Here is a 19,427-nt window from a genome sequence, read left to right as displayed (position 1 = left end):
CCGCCGGGCCGGGGTGGGGAGGGAAGGGACCCGCCGGGCCGGGCCGGGCGAAGGGAAGCGGGACCCTCCGGGCCGGGCTGGGGAGGGAGCGGGACCCGCCGGGCCGGGCCGGGCGGGGAAGGGAAGCGAGACCTGCCGGGGCCGGGCCGGGCTGGGGGAAGGGAAGCGAGACCCGCCGGGGCCGGACCGGGCCGGGCCGGGGGTGGGGAGAGCGAGACCCGCCGGGCCGGGTGGGAAGCGGGACCGGCCGGGTGGGGAAAAGAGGACCCGCCGCCGCCGAGCGCAGCCCGGTCTCGCGCGGGGGCCCTTCCGTTCCGGGACCCGCCGCCTAAGTGCCCCAAAGACCCGCGGCGGGGCAGGGCCGCCCAGAGGGGGGGGCAAAGGGGGCAATTTGCCCCGGGCTCCGCAGGGGCCCCCAAGAGAAAAGCGGAGGCTCCCGCCGCCAAGCCACCAAACAGCTGTTGGTGGCGCTTAGCACTTTCCAGGAGGGAGGAGCGGGGAGCCGCGCGCTTAGGGGAGGAGGTGGAGAAGAGACAGGGCAGGGGCGGGGCCTCATGGAAGGGGTGGATTGGGGGTGGGGCCAGGGGCAGCAAGGGGGCGTGTCAGTGATGCGGCCCTCGGGCCAATGCACTAGTCCTCATGCGGCCCTCGGGGTCATTTGAGTTTGAGACCCCTGGACTAGATGATCATAATGGTCCCTTCTGAACTTAAAGTCTATGAGTCTATGGCTCAGGGAGTGGTGGCTACCTCACTGTGTAGGACTGATAGAAGAGTGCAGATGTGTGAGCACAGAGAGTGTTAAGGGGAAAATCCACAGCTGGGCCTGAGTTAAGTCTGCATTGAAGTGAAAATTTCCAGGAGAATAGAGGATGCACTGAGATGCCTGCAAACCCTGCTAAGCCATCCTGTTTCTCTTGCTCTTAATTTAACTACACTTTGCGAGCAGGGCACTTAAAAAAGTTCCCCTCAGAAAGAAGAATCTGTCCATTTCAGTCTGCCCTCCTGCAATATCTGTCACTAGGCTTTGTGTTGGCCCTTGGACAATACAGACAGAGCTTGGCATTGTATGGGGTCACTGCAGAGGGGGGCTGGATTTGCAGACCTTATGCAGCATGATAGATGTTCTCTTTGTACCATGGAGCTCAGCTCTGTAAGAACCCCCAGTGAAGTTTGGGAATGGGACAGAGCAGGAATAGAGGTGTGGCTTATTCCTCCTATGAAAGGGGGCATGCATTGGCTCCACAGGCTATTGTAGTTTTTCAGCTATTGGGGGGCCAGAGCCTTCCATTGTTAACCATGCTGAGTAGCACCTGACTCTGATTTGTTCCACTGCAAGTCATCTTATTACTTCTAAAGCTAGGTATTATCAAGGTGAGAAGGGTGGCAGAATCTGGCCCTCATTGATTGATCTGAAGCTCTTTCTGTCACTGTTTGGTCTCTTTCATTGAATCATAGAATATCAGGGTTGGAAGGGACCTCAGGAGGTCATCCAATCCAACCCCCTGCTCAAAGCAGGGCCAGTCCCCAGACAGATTTTTGCTCCATATTCTTAAGTTTCACTTGACCCTGCCATAAAGCCATAGTCCTGTGTCTGTAACACTGCTATGGCTGCTTTGGGGACTTGCTTTTTTGACAGCTGTGCTTGTTTCTAAAGAGAAGGATGAGGTGTCACAAAGACAGCATTGCAACCTTGCTGCCAGATCAGGTGAATGAATAGGGCCTGAGAAGGAGGATGCCCTGGTTAAACATGAACATCTTCTTTACTGGCACCTGTGGCAAGAATATTTTGAAGCCCCCTGAAGAGCGGATGGAGCCATGCTTTCATTCTGATGTGTGTCCCTTGGTGTGGGAGCTCTCTTCTGAAGAGAGAAAGTGGCTGGGACAGTATTCAGCAAATCGCTGCAGGATATTTCATACAGTTACATATTTGGCCACAGAGAGGCAGTGTTGTCCCACCACTGAAAGAGAAGAGCCAAGCCTAAAGACCCCTTACTTCAGTGGTCCCCAATGTGGTGCCCATGGGTGCCATGGCGCCCGCCAGGGCATTTATATGCACCCGTCTAGTGCCCAGCAGGGGAGACAAGCCGTGGCCCGGCACCTGTTGGGGACAGAGAACTCCGGGGCTGCAGACTATGGGCACCGGTGTTCTCTGTCCTCGCAGCTTCTCTCCGGCTTCTCTCTGGATTCATATATTATGTAATATTAAATATGATGTTTTTCTTTTTATTTAATGTACAAATACAAAATAAGCCTTGAAAAATGGTTGGCGCCCGCCACACTCTTCTGAAAACATGAATGTGCTACTGGCCACAAAAAGGTGGGGGACCACTGCCTTACTTAATGCAACAGGGGTCTGGTGATTGCTACATGAGACAGGAAATTGTACAGGAGTGTGTGGAGCTCTGCATGTGCCATCCAACAAATATCACACTGGAGCGTCTCCCCATGCAGCTGTGTTCAGAGGTGATTAACAAAGAATGCTCTTAGAGTGGTGGTGGTGGTGGAAGATCTGTTGATTCCATGTACTCTAACATGATTTCTGGCAACTGGAAGAAAGTGCATGTTTTCTCTGGCTGCAAAGTCCAGCCGCAATGAAGTCCCCTGTAGCTCCCAGCTGTGAGCTTAAATGTATTCTTCCAATGCAAAGAAAACACAACCTAACTGGTCTTAAAATGGAGTTTGATAAGTTTCTCGTCAGGATTATATAATGAGGTTGCCTGCAATAGCAGGGATCTGGACTCGGTGACCCAAGAGGTCCCTTCCAGTCCTGTGTTCCTACGTGTGCTTATTGTTGGTGCTGGGGAGCCCATCTCCTTCTAGGGAAGCTTCTTCTGTTTCTAGTGGTGGGAACAGGTCTGACTGTAGAAGTGATGATACAGATTTGTGAACACTTGGCTTCTGCATTGCTGAGCTTCCCCATCACTGAAAGAGCTGGAACTCCTCCACCTCTCTCTGTTAAAGGCCCTGCAGCATAAGGGATCACCTCTCTATCATCTCTGTCTTAAAGCATTTCTAACACACCAAGCACTGGGCTATCCGAGCACTGAATACAGTTAAGCACTGAATGAGGCAGCATGGCAGTTACTGGATTCTGCTTTGGACTAGATGGTTAGTGGATGATCCTAGTGGAAGAGCAGCATTAAGATGCTGCTGGGATGTTATATTCTGTGGTCACAAAGGCAGGGACACTGAGCTCTTTCTACTAGGTGGTAGGCAAAGAGCCTATTAGAACTCTTGGGCAACATCCTGAATTACAAAGCTAATTGTGGCAGGTCCATTTGGAGCACATGTGCATTACCAGGCAGGTTGCCGGTCTCTCCCTCCTGGAAGGGGGCGGGGGAGGGGACACTGTTACTTGGAGGTGAACAGAGCACTGCACTTTGGGTTTGCTGCAAGCTCACGATCATGTTTTTCCTCCAATGTCCCTGCCTAGTTAGATGCCTGGCACCGTTTGGAGACTTGCTTAGTGAGGTCATAATTTGCTTCTCGACTGAGATTAACAGCTACAGAGGCTCAGGGCTCTTGCATTTCCAGAGCAAATTCCAGAACAGTGAAGCACATGCAACTTGGACTCTTAGGCCTGGTCTACACTACGAGTTTATATCGAATTTAGCAGCATTAAACCGAATTAACCCTGCACCCGTCCACACAACAAAGCCCTTTATATCAATATAAAGGACTCTTAATACCGGTATCTGTAATCCTCCCCGACAAGGGGAGTAGCGCTGGAATCGGTATTGCCATTTCAGATTAGGGTTAGTGTGGCCGCAATTCGACGGTGTTGGCCTCCAGGAGCTATCCCACAGTGCAACATTGTGACCGCTTTCTGGACAGCAATCTGAACTCGGATGCACTGGCCAGGTAGACAGGAAAAGCCCCGCAAACTTTTGAATTTCATTTCCTGTTTGCCCAGCGTGGAGCGCCAATCAGCACAGGTGACCATGCAGTCCCAGAATCAAAAAAGAGCTCCAGCATAGACCGTATGGGATATACTGAATCTGATCTCTGTATGGGGAGATTAATCTGGTCTATCAGAACTCCGTTCCAAAAGACGAAATGCCAAAGCATTTGAAAAAATCTCCAAGGCTATGATGGAGGCCACAACTGGGACTCAACACAGTGCTGTGTGACAAGCGTAACGGAAAGCCAAAGAATGAAATGGACGCTCACGGAGGGAGGGAGGGGAGACTGAGGACTCCAGCTATCCCAGTCTCCGCAGTCTCCGAAAACCATTTCCATTCTTGGCTGAGCTCCCAATGCCTGAAGGGTCAAAAACATTCTCGCAAGTGGTTCAGGGTACATGTCGTCAATCTCTTTCCCCCTCTGCCCCCGGTGAAAGAAAAGGGAAAAAAAATCGTTTCTCACCTTTTTTCAATGTCACCGTATGTCTACTGGATGCTGCTGGCAGACGTGGTGACACTGTGGGGACAGCAGCATCCCATTGCCTTCCCTTCCTGATGGCAGACTGTACAATAGGACTGGTATCCGTCACTCCTGGCTGGCCCTGGTGAGGTTGGCCAGGGGTGCCTGGGCAAAAATGGAAATGACTCCCGGTCATTCCCTTCTTTAAGCTCTGTCTCCTGGAGATTCAGTCCTGCCTGGAATATCATAGCAGCTGGAGACTGCCTTCCCCACATTTTATCTCAGTAAAGTCAGTGTTATGTCTTATTCATGCATTCTTTGTTACGTCATCACACAAATGGGGGATAACTGCCACGGTAGCCCAGGAGGGGTGTGGGAGGAGAGAAGCAACGGGTGGCGTTGTTGCAGGGGCACCCCCTAGAATGGCATGCAGCTCATCATTTCTGCAGGATCTCTGGGGCTCTGACCCGGAGCGGCTGTTTGCCTCTCTGGTTCTTTAGTAGGCTTGCCTGATATTCTAGGCAGGACTGACTCTACCTTTAGACAAAACGTAAAGAAGGGAATGACCTGGGGAGTCATTCCCATTTTTGTTCATGCTCCCCCGGCCGACCTCACCGAGGCCAGCCAGGAGCACCCATGGCAACAGCAGATGGTACACTATGACTGGTAACCGTCATTGCCAACTTGCAAATCAGCAGACGGTACAATAGGACTGATAACCATCTCTGCTAACTTACAAAGACAGGGAGATACTGCTGTGTAGCACTGCAGTACCACGTCTGTCAGCAGCATCCAGTAGACATATGGTGACAGTGAAAAAAGGCTGAACAGGCTCCATGGTTGCCGTGCTATGGCATCTGCCAGGGCAATCCAGGGAAAAGGGCGCGAAATGATTGTCTGCCGTTGCTTTCACGGAGGGAGGATTGAGTGACGACATTTACCCAGAATCACCCGTGACACTGTTTTTGCCCCATAATGCATTGTGGTCTCAACCCAGAATTCCAATGGGCGGGGGAGACTAGGGGAACTATGGGATAGCTACCCACAATGCAACACTCCGGAAATCGACGCTAGCCTCGGTACATGGACGCACACTGCCGAATTAGTGTGCTTAGTGTGGCCACGTGCACTCGACTTTATACAATCTGTTTCCAAATACCGGTTTCTGTAAAATCGGAATAATTCCGTAGTGTAGACATACCCTTAGACTGTGCCTGTAAGGCACAGGCCTGTTTTGGGGTCATGGAAGCCACCTGGCCCTAAGAGGCCCTTGTCAGGGGCTGCCCGAGTGCCCCAAGCTGGCAGTACCAGCTAGTGGCAAGTGTCCAAGGCCACTCTGCCTAGTGGCTATAGTCCCCAGTATCATTGCCCAATGGCAAGAGTCAAGATCCGCTCTGCCTAGTGGCTGTAGTCGCAAGGCAGGGGGCTAGGGGAACCCAGGCTCACCCTACTCCACTGGGTTCTAACATAGACCATATCCATAGCCTAGGGTCTGGTACCTTTATTTACTCCCCCAAGTTACTTCCTATCCCTGGTCTCTGTACTTCCATTGGGGTCACAGTGTCTTGGGATCTCTCCTGGCTTCCTCTCTGGAGCCCCTTCCCCTGGTGACAGCAAGTTGTCACCCTTGGCTCCTACAGTTGACGGGCTTACAGCGACTTGGCTAGGAGGCTCAGTCCCAGTGGCTTCTCGGCAGGAGGTTGCTGCACCCAACTGCTCTCCTCCCAGGTCAGGCAAGACTGAGCTGAGTTGCTCCCTTTTGAATGCTCCTGGCATGGAGAGCATGCCCAGCAGAGGCAAGGGGGCATGACTTCCGGTGTCCAGAGCAGCTCCTTAACCCTTGCCTCACCAGTGTGGGGTTGATATACCCCATCACAGACCTCCAGGAGGTGTTAGCTCTCCCCTGATCCTCCTGACACACAACTTGATCCTTTAGGATGGGGTAGCCTGGGAGAAAACTGGTTGATATGAAGGATGGAGTCTTCAAAGAGTTAACTGGAAAATATATATTGTATCCTGGTTATCCAGTTTGAAAGGAAAAATGATAAAGAAGGTGATCGTGTAGGGTGTGTTTTAATGAAAAGTCAATATGTACTTTGGTACCAAGGAAAGGAAAATGTAATGTTTGTATTTCATCAACATAAAATGAGAGGGCGTCTTATCTCTCTACTCTGGCCCAGCAACTAAAGTCAAGTCTATGCTGTAAAGTTTTGTCAGCTTAGCGATGTTGGGCAGGGATGTTTAACACTGCTGGCAAAACCCCAGTGTAGACACATCTGTGCTGACATAGCTAATGTTGTTCTGGCAGAACTCTTCCTTCCATCAGCATACACTGCATCTGCAGTAGGGAGCCCTGCTGCTATGGCTGCTGTGACCGGATGCCCAGGGGAGCCAGCCGAGGTCACTCAAGGTGAACTGCAAAGAATGGGGCAGACAACCCCAAAACTGGTGGAAATCTTAATACTTAGATTTACCAAGCCAGCACTAAACGAAGCTGTTTATACCTTACTGGTCACTCAGAAGTCCAAAACACAGTTCCTTTAAAGTATCCCAGCCTCAGGCCTCCACCTAGTTACCCAAGTCAGATATGATGAAAATTAATGAAAATATTATTTCATCATATAAAAAGGTTTTACCAATCCCAAAGGATCGGACACATTATCTCCTAGATTTAATGAATATTCCAGATCTTAACCAAATACACACTTACAGCCAATTCTTATTAACTAAACTAAAATTTATTTAAAAGGGAAAGAGAGAATATGGTTAAGATAAATTTACATACAGACATGATGTAGATGGGTCAGACACCCCCACGGCGCCTCCTGCTGGTGATTCCGGGAATTAGCTCTGTCCAGCTCTGGAGCGCCCTCTGCAGGCCTGTCTTCAGGCCCCCCGTGTCCCTCCCTGGACCCAGTGCCCTTTTACATGGAGTGCTGCCCCCTGGCAGTAACCCCTTTCTCTCAGGGTCTCCCCTCTAAGGGAACTCCCACCCTCTATCCTCACCTTGCCTCAGTGTATGGCTACTGCCAGTCATTGTCTAGCCCCACATCCTGGGGCAGACTGCAGTATCAGCCTACTCATCACTGGCAAGGAGGGTTTGGACCTGCTGCCTTGGCCTACCCCTGGGCTGCCCTCTGCAACCCCCAGTACCAGTTAGCCCAATGCTAGGCTACAGCCTGGGGCTTTCCAGGCTGGAGCTCCCCAGCTCCTCAGCCTTTCCCCAGCCCTGCTTCACTCAGGTACCCGGTCTCAAGCTCCCTGCAGCTAAGCCCTTCTGTCTCTAAAGGCAGAGAGAGACTGACTTGCTTCTGGCTCCCCTGGCCTTTTATAGGGGCCAGCTGTGGCTCAGTTTGGGGCGTGGCTTCACCTGCAGCCACTCCCTCAATCAGCCCAGTTTTTAGAGCAGCAGCTCTCAAGCCCTGCCAGGCCACTTTCAAACCCCTCAGGGCAGGAGCAGGGGCCACCCTGCTACACATGAGTTCAATTCTTGAGGTTCAGATTTATAGCAGAGATGGTGAGCTCTGTAGTTGCAAAGAGTTCTTTTAGAATTTAGTCCATAGTCCAATGCCCAATATCATATCCAGGGTGTACCAGCATAACTGGGATCTCATCTTGCGACTCAAACGTCCCCTGATGAAGTTTAAGCAGATCTGAGATAAAAAAGGATTGGAACCCACAGATCTTTTATGTAATTTCAAGCCACCTTTGAATAGGGCCCTCATTTCCTAAGCATCGTCATTAATTATTCACACAGATTAACATAAGGCAATTACCTGTTTTTCCACCATTCACAGATGATTTGCTATATACTTCAAAGAGAGATGAATACAGCCATTTCCTATGTTAACAATCAGGGGCGGCTCTAGGAATTTGGCCACCCAAAGCAGGGTGGCATGCTGCAGGGGGCGTGCTGCCGGTCCCGCGGTTCCGGGGGACCTCTTGCAGACGCGCCTGCAGAGGGTGCGCTGGGAGGGCGTCAGGCGGCTCCGGCCTGCGGGAGGTTCATGCCTGCGTGAGGTTCGCTGGTCCCGCGGCTTCGGTGGACCTCCCACAGGCATGACTGCGGAAGGTCCGCCGGAGCCGCCTGCCGCCAAAATGCCGCCCCAAGCGTGCGCTTGGCGCGCTGGGGTCTGGAGCCGGCCCTGTTAACAATTCATTTAAAGGCTAGGATGTTCTTTTGAGCTCTGAATTAACAGAATACAGCATAGACAGGGACTCTTGATTACATTGTTGACCACTACCCATATATATGTAAATATACAAAACCACAAACATTATCTTCCCATATGTCTTTAAGGGTTGAATTTGAGTCATTTATTTTGCAGGATGCTTAACCCTTTCTGGCCATTTGTCACAGCACCATCAGCAGAATCTGTGTAGTGTCAGGCCTCAGGAACTTCATCTCCATTACTATGTCCCTTCTGATAAAAGAGCATTGCAGGGATCTCTCTTCCCTCCAATATGGGGCAAGGACAGTGTCATGTGTCATACTGGTTAGGAGCACAGAAAAAATCAGCTCTTAGCAGGAAGAAGTCTTAGGTACTTCTATGGCCCCTGTTACCCTAGTACCAGCGTGTACCAGATAGGGCAGCCTGATCCCCATGGTATAGATGGGAACTGAAGCCCAGAGAGAAGTGACTTGTCCAGGTCCACACAGGGAGTCACTGGCGGAGCTGGGAATGGAACCTAGGTTCCCCAAGTCCCAGGCTAGGGCCCAAACTTCTGAACCATCTTCCTTTCCTCATCAAATGGAGTGGTAACTGCTCCTTCCTCTCCAGATGGCGCTGGCACACTCTCCCGCTAGGGTCCCTGTTGTCAGTAAACGAGTGCCTGTGCTGCTCTCTCAGGGCCTGGTGGATGTTAAAGCCCTGTTGTCTTCTGGAAAATCCAGAGGGGCAGCCAGGGTGATTTGCTTTGTGAGAGGAGAGCATGGAGGCAGTGTGACAGCAGAGTGACACACTGATCCCAGGCTAAGAGAGAGGCTGCTGTCCCAACTCGTAAGAGATGCCATCAAAGGAGCAGGCCAGAGGGGGCAGGATGGGCAAAGAGATGGTTAGTGCCATCCAGGAACAGGTTCCATCCTTTGCTTTGACAGACATTTCAGGGACTGCCTGCAGGTTCCTCACCCCACTGAGTGTGTTTTGAGGTCTCCTTGGGGCTGCCTTGCAGGTGCTGGAGAAGGTGAGTCTGGATCTGGAGAGGTTTGGGGCCCGTGTAACGGCCGAGATTGACTCTCTGGGGCGTGAGTGCGAGTTGAATCCTCCTGCACTGCAGCACTATGATGCTTGGGGACGGCGTGTGGACCACATTGTGACTTGCCCAGCCTGGAAGAGGATGAAGGAGATTGCAGCAGAGGAGGGGCTGATCGCTGAGGCCTACGAGAGGAAATACTCCATCTGGAGGTAACCACTCCACAGTCTCAGGCATGTGCACCTTCTAGGGCCCAATCCTGTGCATGGTGCTGGGCGCCTCTTGCAGGTTAAGCCTCGAAGGTTGATGTTCAGCACATCACAGAATTGGGTCCCCCGTCTTCTCATGGGTAATAAATGCTGTAGAGGCAGACTCACCCCTACCCCTCCAGAAAGAACAGCAGTGTTTCTGCCCACTGTAACACACCACATCGTTATTAATCAGTCCTCACTGCCTATAATTTTTCATAATCTTCTATCATGGCCCCATGCTCCTTCATCGCTCCGGGGGCCTAACTCACCCACACACACGCTGCGCTGGACTACCCTGACAGAAAACTGGAATAACACAAGGCTGGATCTGGCTCACCAGTAATTTTGAGGAGCTGCAGCCCAAGAGAGAGCTCTCAGTTATTACCATGCTCTAGAACTGCACTCACTGCGTGCTATCTGCCAGGGCACAAGCCTTTGGGCCAGGACTCTGGTTCCTGCTCTGTCATAGGCTGGTTTGGATTGGAGACTGTTTCTCCTCTACTCGTAGAGCTGGGTAGCCCTGATACTCTTCAGTTTTTATGGCTGCACCCACTTCTCCTCACTACAGCTGAATTGCTGTGGGGCATGTTTATCCCTGATTTCTTTCTTTGGTAGCCGTGTGCAACAGGTTGCCAAGCTGTACCTATATGCACCCTCTGCTGGCCTTTTCACCTGCCCGCTGGCCATGACTGATGGAGCAGCTAAAGTCATTGAGGTAAGAATACAGCTAGTCACTCATCAGCACAGGCTATTTCATTGCAGGTGTCTGCATTCATTGCAGAGGCAGCCAGCATGGCATCATGGCTGGGGTGCTGGACCAGATCCAGAAGAGCTCGGTTCTGTTCCTGGCTCTGCCATTGACCTGCTGGGTGACTCTGTGTAAGTCATTCCCTGTTCTGTGCCTCAGCCCTGGCCTACACCACAAAAGGACGTTGGTATAACCACATTCCTTGGGGGGGGGTGACTAATCCACACCCCGAGTGCCGTAGTTACACTGACCTGAGCACTGGTGTCGACAGCGCTATGTCTGTGGGAGAGCTGCAGTGATGCAAGTTTCTAGTGTAGACAAGTCATTGGTGTCCTGTCTTCTTAGATTTCAAGCTTGTTGTGGCAAGAAGTGCCCATACTACATATGTATGGAGCAAAGTGGGGTTCTGAGGAAGCCTCTAGCTCAGTGATCTCCAACCTTTTTATGCTCAAGATCACTTTTTGAATTTAAGGGTAACCCAGGATCTACTCCGCCCCTTCCCCAATGCCCCACCCCTTCCCCAAAGCCCTGCCCCACTCACTCCATCACCTCCACCGTCACTCAGTCTCCCCTATCCTCACTCACGTTCACCAGGCTGGAGTAGGGCTTTGGGTTGGGGTGCAGGCTCTGGGCTGGGGCTGAGGGGTTTGCAGTGTGGGAGGGGGCTCTGGGCTGAGCCTGGGGCAGGGGGTTGGGGTGCAGGAGGGGATGAGGGAGTTTGGGTGCAGGAGGGCGTACAGGGTGCTGGCTCTGGGAGGGGGATTAGGCCTGGGGCAGGGGGTGCAGGAGGGGTGGGGTGCTGGCTCTGGAAGGGGGTCAGGGGTGGGGTTTGGGATGCAGGAGGGGTTTGGGGTGCGGCCTCCTACTGGGCAGCATTTACCTCCGGCAGCGCAGCAAGGCTAAGTCAGGCTCCCTCCCTACTCCGGCCCACGCCCCTCCTAGAAGGGGCCAATGCGCCGCTGTGGGCCCTGGAAGGGGGTGGGTGGCACATGGCTCCATGCATTGCCCCTCTCTGCAAGCACCACCCCCGCAGCTCCCATTGGCCACAGTTCCCAGTTCTTGGCCAATGGGAGCTATGGGGGCGGTGCTTGCAGACAGGAGCAGCCTGTGGAGAGAGACCCCTGCCCCGTCCCCTCTTCCTCCCACTCCCAGGGCACAGGGTGTGCTGGCTGCTTCCGGGAGCCCTGCTGGAGATCCTCTAGGATCAACCAGTTGATTGTGATTGACCAATTGGTGATCACTGCTCTAGCTGTTACTGTAATGCAAATAATAAATAATTACAATAAATGGCCTTCCAGGCACTTTTATTTCAAGGCCATGAGTCCCTTATTTTCCATTTCCTTGCACCTTGTTCATAGAATATCAGGGTTGGAAGGGACCTCAGGAGGTATCTAGTCCAACCCCCTGCTCAAAGCAGAACCAATCCCCAGATAGATTTTTGCCCCAGATCCCTAAATGGCCCCCTCAAGGATTGAACTCACAATCCTGGGTTTAGCAGGCCAATGCGCAAACCACTGAGCTACCCCTCCCCCATTCAGTCACTTACACTTGTGCAAAGTGGGTGCTAAACGCCATGGCTAGATCCTCAACTGGTGTAATTAGCTGAGCTCCATTGACTTCCCTGGGCTGAGGATTTGGCTGGGTTTGCACAGGTGTCTGTGCCTACACAAGGTACAGAGCCGGGGAGAATCAGGCCCTGAGCTCACCAGCATAGTTTGGCCCTTGTACAGTGAGCAAATAATCCTAAGGGCCTTGTCCTCTCTCCAGCTTGCTGTGTGCTGGGGATGTACCTTGTACCCTGGTGCACAGGCTCCTGTGGAAACTCTTGGGCCAAATCTCTAGAGGCGCTGAAGTCAGGGGGAGCTGAAGGTGCTCAGCACCTCCCAGGACATGTCCCTGTGTAATGGAGTCTGGATCTTATCTCTGTACAATGCTACTGTCAGCCTCCCCCATGGACACGCTGGGCCATTCCCGAGACTCTCTGCAGCAGTCACCAGCCACACAGGGATTCAGGACATTGAAAGATTCCCTGCCCTGGCTGGAGTTTGCCTATTCTGACCCAGGGACAGGTTTCTGGATGACCCTCTGCAGCTTGTGAAGGCAATTGTTTCACAGTGTTTAACGCCATTAGATCATCTAGTCTGATCTCCTGTATGTCCCAGGCCGCCACCACCACCCAGAGATGCCTCTGTGGAGACTTTACTTAGACTAAAGCATTTCAGTCCTAAATTGTGTGTCACAGTGAGATAACAGGAGACACTGAGATGCCACCAGTGCCCGAGCCCCTGCAATGGCAGGAAATTGAATAGATGGGATATGCCCAGGAGGTCCCAACAGGTGATCCACGTGCCATGCTGCAGAAGGAGGTGAAAAAAACCCCAAGGCCCTTACCAATCTTCCTGGGGAAAAACTCCTTTCCAGCCTCAAATCTGGATATCAGTGTGACCTTGAGCATGTGAGCAAGACCCAGCAGCAGCCAGGCATCTGGAAAGAGGATTCTCTGTATCACCTCAGGGTGCTGGGCCAGCCTGTTTGTGTCCTGTCTCTAGCTGTGGCTGGTCTCTGATGCCTCAGAGGAAGGTGGAATCCTCTCCCCGCCCCCTCCAGGAGTATGGTCAGTGAAATATGTAGCTGGCCCTTCTGGATCTTTCTCTTAAGAAATTCTTGGTTTTCTTCCCCCGCAACAGTCTCTGGGTATTTCTGGGCCCCTAGCAAAAGCTTTTGGCCACCTGACCTCACGCGACCCCAAGAAGTTCTGGACCTCTGGCCAGTGGATGACAGAACGCAAAGGAGGCTCTGATGTCGGTAGGTGTCACAGGGTGAAAGCGTTTCCAGTGGCAGCGCTCTGTGTGGCCGCATTTCTTTAATAAGTGACAAGGCCGATAAGAGCACAGTGGGCTGTGTTAACAATAACGTAAAACAATTGGGGCTGTTTTCAAAACCATGTAGTGGATTAAAACCAAGGGAAACCATGCATCTGACACCCCCTGCGCCCCCAGATGGTCTGACAATCTCTCTTGTTGCCACCAACACACAACAAAACAGACCTTCCAGGCCACAACCACACACCCACTCAGCTGTCTAGAGCCACGGACCCTCCACAGAGAAGCTCAGCCCTGAACACAGGCAGCAGAGGTGTTCTAGCCAGCATCTGTTGTGATGGACAGAGAACTCTGGAAGACCCTGTTTCAAATGCTAGTCCTCCTCTCTTGTTCCCAAGCAAATGTTGGTGATATGGGGCTTTAAGGATGCAGGGAAACCTCAGTGCTGCATATTGGAGACAGAGGACTCTGGGAGGGGGGGTGTTCTCCTCAGCAGGGTCCTGGCAGGTGAGGTGTAATTCCCTGTTGGGAGAAATTAAAGGGCCAGCTGAAGAGTGAACGCTGTTGGGCAAGGCAAGACTGCAGGGCTCCTGGGTACAGAGTGCCCCTTGCCATTCTTGGTGGAATGGGAGCCGTGATAGTGGTGCATCATTTGTGCCTATGAGCCACGCTCATTCCTCTCCTATCAGTGCTGCCAGTATTTGCCGTTAGCCTGGAGCAATTGCTGTGGGCTGCTAACACTCTAGCTGGGCTCCTTTTCTATGGAGGTGTGAGTATTTCACCCTGGTTGCACTTCACCCAAGGACAGTGAAGAGGATTAGTTGCTGATCGTGTTTCATCTTGACACCGTAGAGCGATTTAAAGAGGTGCTGCTTAAGCCACAAGCCAGAATTGCCTGTCACAGATGCTTCCCCTAAAGTCAAGCTCTTGTGCTCTTTTCTTGCAGCTAGCGGCACAGAGTCAGTGGCCAGAGAGCAGCCAGATGGCACATATTGCCTCTACGGCTTTAAATGGTTTACTTCAGCCACTGATTCAGACATGGCGCTGACCCTAGCAAGGATCATGGAGGCTCAGGGACGTGTAGAACAGGTCAGTTTCCCAGTGGAGCCCGGGGAGGTGGCAGAGAAATTGTTTTCCTCCCCTTCCATTCTTCATCACAGCCAAATCCTCCTCATTCAGCCTGTGTGGAACTCGCTGCAGTGAAGGGATCTCTCACATGTGCTTCTACGTAGGGCTCCAAAGGCCTGTCCCTGTTCTTCCTGGAGGTGCGAGATAAGGAGGGGAAGCTGAATGGCATTGAGGTGCAAAGGCTAAAGGAGAAGCTGGGGACGAGGCAGGTGCCGACAGCTGAGCTGCTGCTGGATGGATCCAAGGCACACCGGGTATGCAAGGGGCAGCAGTGGGGAGATCAGCTGGCTCTCCCCTACTCAATGGGCTGGGCTGGCAGACACACACAGTGACATGGGGGTGGGGGTTTCGAGGCAAGAAGTCAGATTTTTCAGGTGACTGAGGCTGATTGAGATGGAGGGAAGAGTCCATTTCCACCAGCCCATTGACACACTCCACTCCCAAAGAGATTCATGGGGGGATTTATTCTAGCCTTTGTTCCTTGATGCTTTCAGATCTCTGCAGAGGGTCGGGGTGTGGCCTCCATTGCCAACATGTTGACCATAACTAGGATCCACAATGTCATCTTTGCAGTGGCTGCCATGAGGAGGTGAAGCCCACGTGGATCTCCATGCCTCTGGGGGAGCAGCCAGGCGGACAAAGGGGCTCAGCTTTGCGTTGCTGCCATGAGCCACGCTGTGCCGTGGTGGGGCCGTGTCTGGGAGCTAAGTGATGCAGGGAAGTGGGAGGAGAAGGTTGTTTCTATCTCACAACAGCCTGGCTTTCAAACTTCCTATTTGCTGTTTTTGTTTCAAGTAGGACGTTCTAATGTTGGCTCAGCTTGTGAGCTGCTTGGGGCAGGATCCGCCCTTAGCTCTGGGTTTGTAAGTGCCTAGCAGAGGGGGCTCCTAGGCACTACAGCAGGGCAGATGATAATGTGCAGCAGAGCCGATGCAAGAGGCCACACTTGCTGGGCAACCTCCTGTCTGAAGAGTCGCAAAGAATGCCCCAAAGTGCGTTGTTCCCAGCAATAGCTCTCCAGGTGAAGAAATGTGAATTGACAAAGCTCCATTGACTTTCCACCCAGGGAGGGCTCCCAAGAGCTCTGCTGTCAGCGAGACGTGTGGCAGCTCAAGCTAGATCCTGAGCCACTCTGGCTGCTGCTGGTGTTATAGCCGCACCCCAGGGCCCCAGTCAGAGATTGACGAGCATCGAGCACAACAGGGCACCAGCCACCTATGACTATATGGGAGCCCAGCTGGATCCAAATGGGGGGATAGTGGAGGTTCTACTCATGTCTCTGCTGCTGGGGAGCGGTGGAATGAAGACACCGCTGTCACCTCCCCCATGCCCATCCCCCACCCCCAAGCTCAGGGGTGAGGTTGGGAAGGGAGGAGTGTAGGAGCACCAGGGACGAATGTGGCACGTGCATGCAGGTGTGGGGAGCCAGCAGTGACTCAGGGACTGGCTGTTTCTCCTACTGGTGTTGCTGGGACAGCCAGGGAGTGCAAGAGAAGGGTTTGTCACTGCTGTCCCTCCTGGTGGGATTGGGTAGGCATGTCAGCATCCGCTCAGGAGGTGGTGGGAAGGTGTGAACTAGCAGGTGTGGAGGAAAAGACCGCAAACCACAATTTGAGGACTTCAATAACTTAGACATAGGTTAGGGGTTTGTTACAAGAGTTGGTGGGTGAGATTCTGTGGCCTGCGTTGTGCAGGAGGTCAGACTAGATGATCATAATGGACCCTTCTGACCTTAAAGTCTATGAGTCTATGACAGACGTCCCAGGGACCTGAGGGATGGTCACAGCAGTAACTGAACTCAAGCCCTTGGCCTCCCTAGAACTAATCACTGACACTTGTCCTAATTGAGGATCATGCTAGCATCATCTGGACAATTCATGGCTGAGCTGGCATGGTGCCTTCACCCTCCCCACCCCCCCACCATACGGCCTTGGGGAGAAGACAGCCAGCCGGAGACTCCAGTGGGCATGGGCAGAAAGCCACCAAGGCAGGCACGTCTGGACATTCCAGTTAACTCTGTAGGACCTTCGCTGCTCTCTGCTGATCGGTTGTTCGCTCCCCTCACCCTTTCTTCCCTTTAGCGGCACTCCATGCCTGCCTCTTACTCTCCTCTCCTCACCTCTCCCCTGCCCAGCCCTGTCTCCTCTCTTTCACGGCACTAACACGCCATGTGCTGCTAGTGCACGGCTCGTTCGACTGGCATGTTCTGCCTCCTCCCAGCCTGCATCCGTCTGAAGGAGAGGAATTATTTCAGCTCAGTGCTAATGTGGACACGAGGACAAACAGATATAAATTGTCAGTCAGGAAATTCAGGCTTTAAATTAGAAGAAGGTTTCTAACCATCAGGGGAGTGCAATACTGGAACAGCCTACCGAGGGAAACAGTGGGGGCGAAGGACCTCCATGACTTTAAGATTAAGCTAGATAAGTTTATGGAGGGGATGGTATGATAGGATAACGGGCTTAGTCAATAGGTCAATTAAGTGCCACACTGGTAAATAGTACAATGGGTCAATGGTATGATATAACCTTTTCCAGAGGGTTTGGCTGGAGAGTCTTGCCCGCATGCTCGGGGTTCAGCTGACCGCCATATTTGGGGTCAGGAAGGAATTTTCCTCCAGGGTAGATTGGCAGTGGCCCTGGAGGTTTTTCGCCTTCCTCCGAAGCATGGGGCAGGGAGGAGTGGGTGGATCGGCTTCTGTGGCCTGCATTTTGCGGGAGGTCAGACTAGATGATCATAATGGTCCCTTCTGATCTTGAATTCTATGATTCTATGATCTACTGAGCCTGGACGCTGTTGAGGGCAGGGACTGTCCACTACTCAGTACAGTGCCTAGCACAAGGAGCCCCCTTCTTAGTTGGGCCTGTGGCACTACCATCCTAAGCATGATTACTACTAATAACCGGGAGCTAGGTGGTGTAATAGAGAGCCTGGAGCACTGGGCCTGGTGCCAGATTTGAGGCCTGAACCAAAGGCTGTAAACCAAAGTAGGCCTGGCCTTGGCAAAAGAATAACACGCTAAATAGTTATGCAAATACCTTTCAGAAGGCTAGTACGGATACATCCCAATCTTGTACGAGGGCAGATGGTTTAACAGAACAATTAATAGGGATGTTGTGTCTGAGATATCCGGCACAAGAGAAGGTAACAGACATGTCACAAAACTGGCAGGGTGGCAGGTAAGTTGTTGTCTCAGGCTATAAATGTCAGGGTCCCTTGCCTTAACCCTTTGTATGGCCTAGGGGACAGCAGAGACTCTTGCTGCTGATTGAGCCACTCCTTGCCACAGGCACTGGTGTCAGCATACCTGTAACCATGGAGCCAGGGCGCTAGGACTGCAACTTGAGGGCAATACACCAGGCCGAGTGCCTTTGTCACCCTGTGCCTGTACACTCTCTTTATAAGTAACATCGAGCTCTGCTAAATTAGCAGGCTGCATTAGCTAAGGACAGATGCACTGAGCAGCCTAAACAGTATTGCCAAGGCAACAGCATTCCAGCCTTCAGCACTTGACACCAGGCGGGTGAGCAGGAAGAGGTTTGCTGGGGTGATGGGGAGAAGTAAGCACTGCTGTGGGTTAGCTGTCTCCTAGGCTGACTATACAGTATCACTTCCATCTGCCATGGTTGGGTTATTCTGCATCCCCAAGCTGTGAATGGCTCAAAAGGGAAGTTAGGAAATGGGTTTAATATAGATGGGAATGTAAAGGCTGCAGCCACTAACCCTCCATGCCTGACTGCCCTTTCATTCCTAGGGTGATTAACCTGGCCAGAGAGTATGCCGGCAAGCGGGTCGTCTTTGGGAAGCTCATCAAGGACCATCCCTTACACATGCAAACCATGGCCCGGCTGGAGGTGAGTCTTCCTCGCACTCAGCTCACTCACTCACTCACTCCTGCCGCAAGGCAAAGATTCACCACTGCTGCAGGGAGCTGTGAATCAGGAAGGCCGGCCTGCCACTGTTGTTCATAACCAGACTGGTCAGACCTCTGTGGAGTTTTGTTAACCGATGCTGTCAACCCTGCTTTAGGCACAAGGCTGCCAGAACTGGCTAATATCGATCCAGGGCATATTAGATAGGGATGTGACATGTACTCTAGCAGGATTTGAGCTGAGCAGGAATTCACCCACTCTGCAGGAGTCTGGAGTTGCTCAGACAGCAGACAGGTACAGAGCTGTTCCTCATAGAAGTACATGGATGCCCATGTAACACCCTGCTCTTGGGCATGTAATTGAGCCTGGGACATCTGGATCTCAAAGCATGAGCCTCAGAGGCCTGAGCTAAAAGACCCAGCTCCATTAGTCAAGGCCATAGCTGGCTCATTAACTTTGGCAGGAGACCCAGCCACCAGTAGAGGTGGACAGAGCACCCCTGAGTGGGTTTCACCCATGTCCAAAATGGTCCCTGAATGATTTGTGGAATCCCTGGTGCAGTACATGGTGCTCTATTATTTATATTCTATGGGGACTGTAAGCACTTCAGAGCATTGGGTGCCTCACACTCTGTCTGAGCAGCACCTGGCACAATGGGGCCCTGATCCTGCGCAGGAGCTCTAGGCCCTGCTGTAATAGAAATAAATAATAACAATATACAGACAAACAGGACTGAGGACTATAGAAGCAAGCTGGGTGTGAACCTGCACTCTGGCTCTGATGAACCAGCTGGGCTGTGGAAGGGGTTTCAAACCTGGGTCTGGATTTAGCAGCTGGGTCCTTCTCTGCTTTACAGAGATCAGAGACTAAAATATTGTTTGTTATGGTAGATCACCAAAAAACAACCTTATTGTCCAAAAAGGGATCTAAAATACAAAGGGCCCTGTTCACTTCCCCAAACCCAATCAAACCTTCTGTTTCCTTCTTGCTCTGAGCAATGTAACATCATGCAAATGCTTGGCCCCCATGGTGGGACAAGTTTCTCTTTCAT

The 19,427-nt window shown here is 52.2% G+C and overlaps 1 protein-coding gene across 3 annotated transcripts in view; it reads left to right on the top strand.

Moving 5' to 3' along the window:
* Window positions 1-19,427, top strand: part of LOC120386262 (acyl-CoA dehydrogenase family member 11-like) — a 35,054-nt gene that overhangs the window by 2,841 nt on the left and 12,786 nt on the right. For all 3 annotated transcript variants that reach the window (XR_005589617.1, XM_039505402.1, XM_039505401.1), the window contains exons 2-8: window positions 9,535-9,767; window positions 10,422-10,521; window positions 13,242-13,359; window positions 14,323-14,465; window positions 14,609-14,758; window positions 14,999-15,093; window positions 18,259-18,358. Coding sequence is in view for 2 of the 3 variants with exons in the window: in XM_039505402.1 (XP_039361336.1) it covers window positions 9,535-9,767; window positions 10,422-10,521; window positions 13,242-13,359; window positions 14,323-14,465; window positions 14,609-14,758; window positions 14,999-15,093; window positions 18,259-18,358 (939 nt within the window). In the remaining variant the exon portion in view is untranslated. The remainder of the gene's footprint in view (window positions 1-9,534; window positions 9,768-10,421; window positions 10,522-13,241; window positions 13,360-14,322; window positions 14,466-14,608; window positions 14,759-14,998; window positions 15,094-18,258; window positions 18,359-19,427) is intronic.

The sequence above is a fragment of the Mauremys reevesii genome, linkage group 18 (genome assembly GCF_016161935.1).
Source record: "Mauremys reevesii isolate NIE-2019 linkage group 18, ASM1616193v1, whole genome shotgun sequence".
Taxonomy (NCBI): Eukaryota; Metazoa; Chordata; order Testudines; family Geoemydidae; genus Mauremys; species Mauremys reevesii.
The sequence above is the reverse complement of the archived record's forward strand: the minus strand, read 5'-3'. Positions and strand labels throughout refer to the sequence as shown.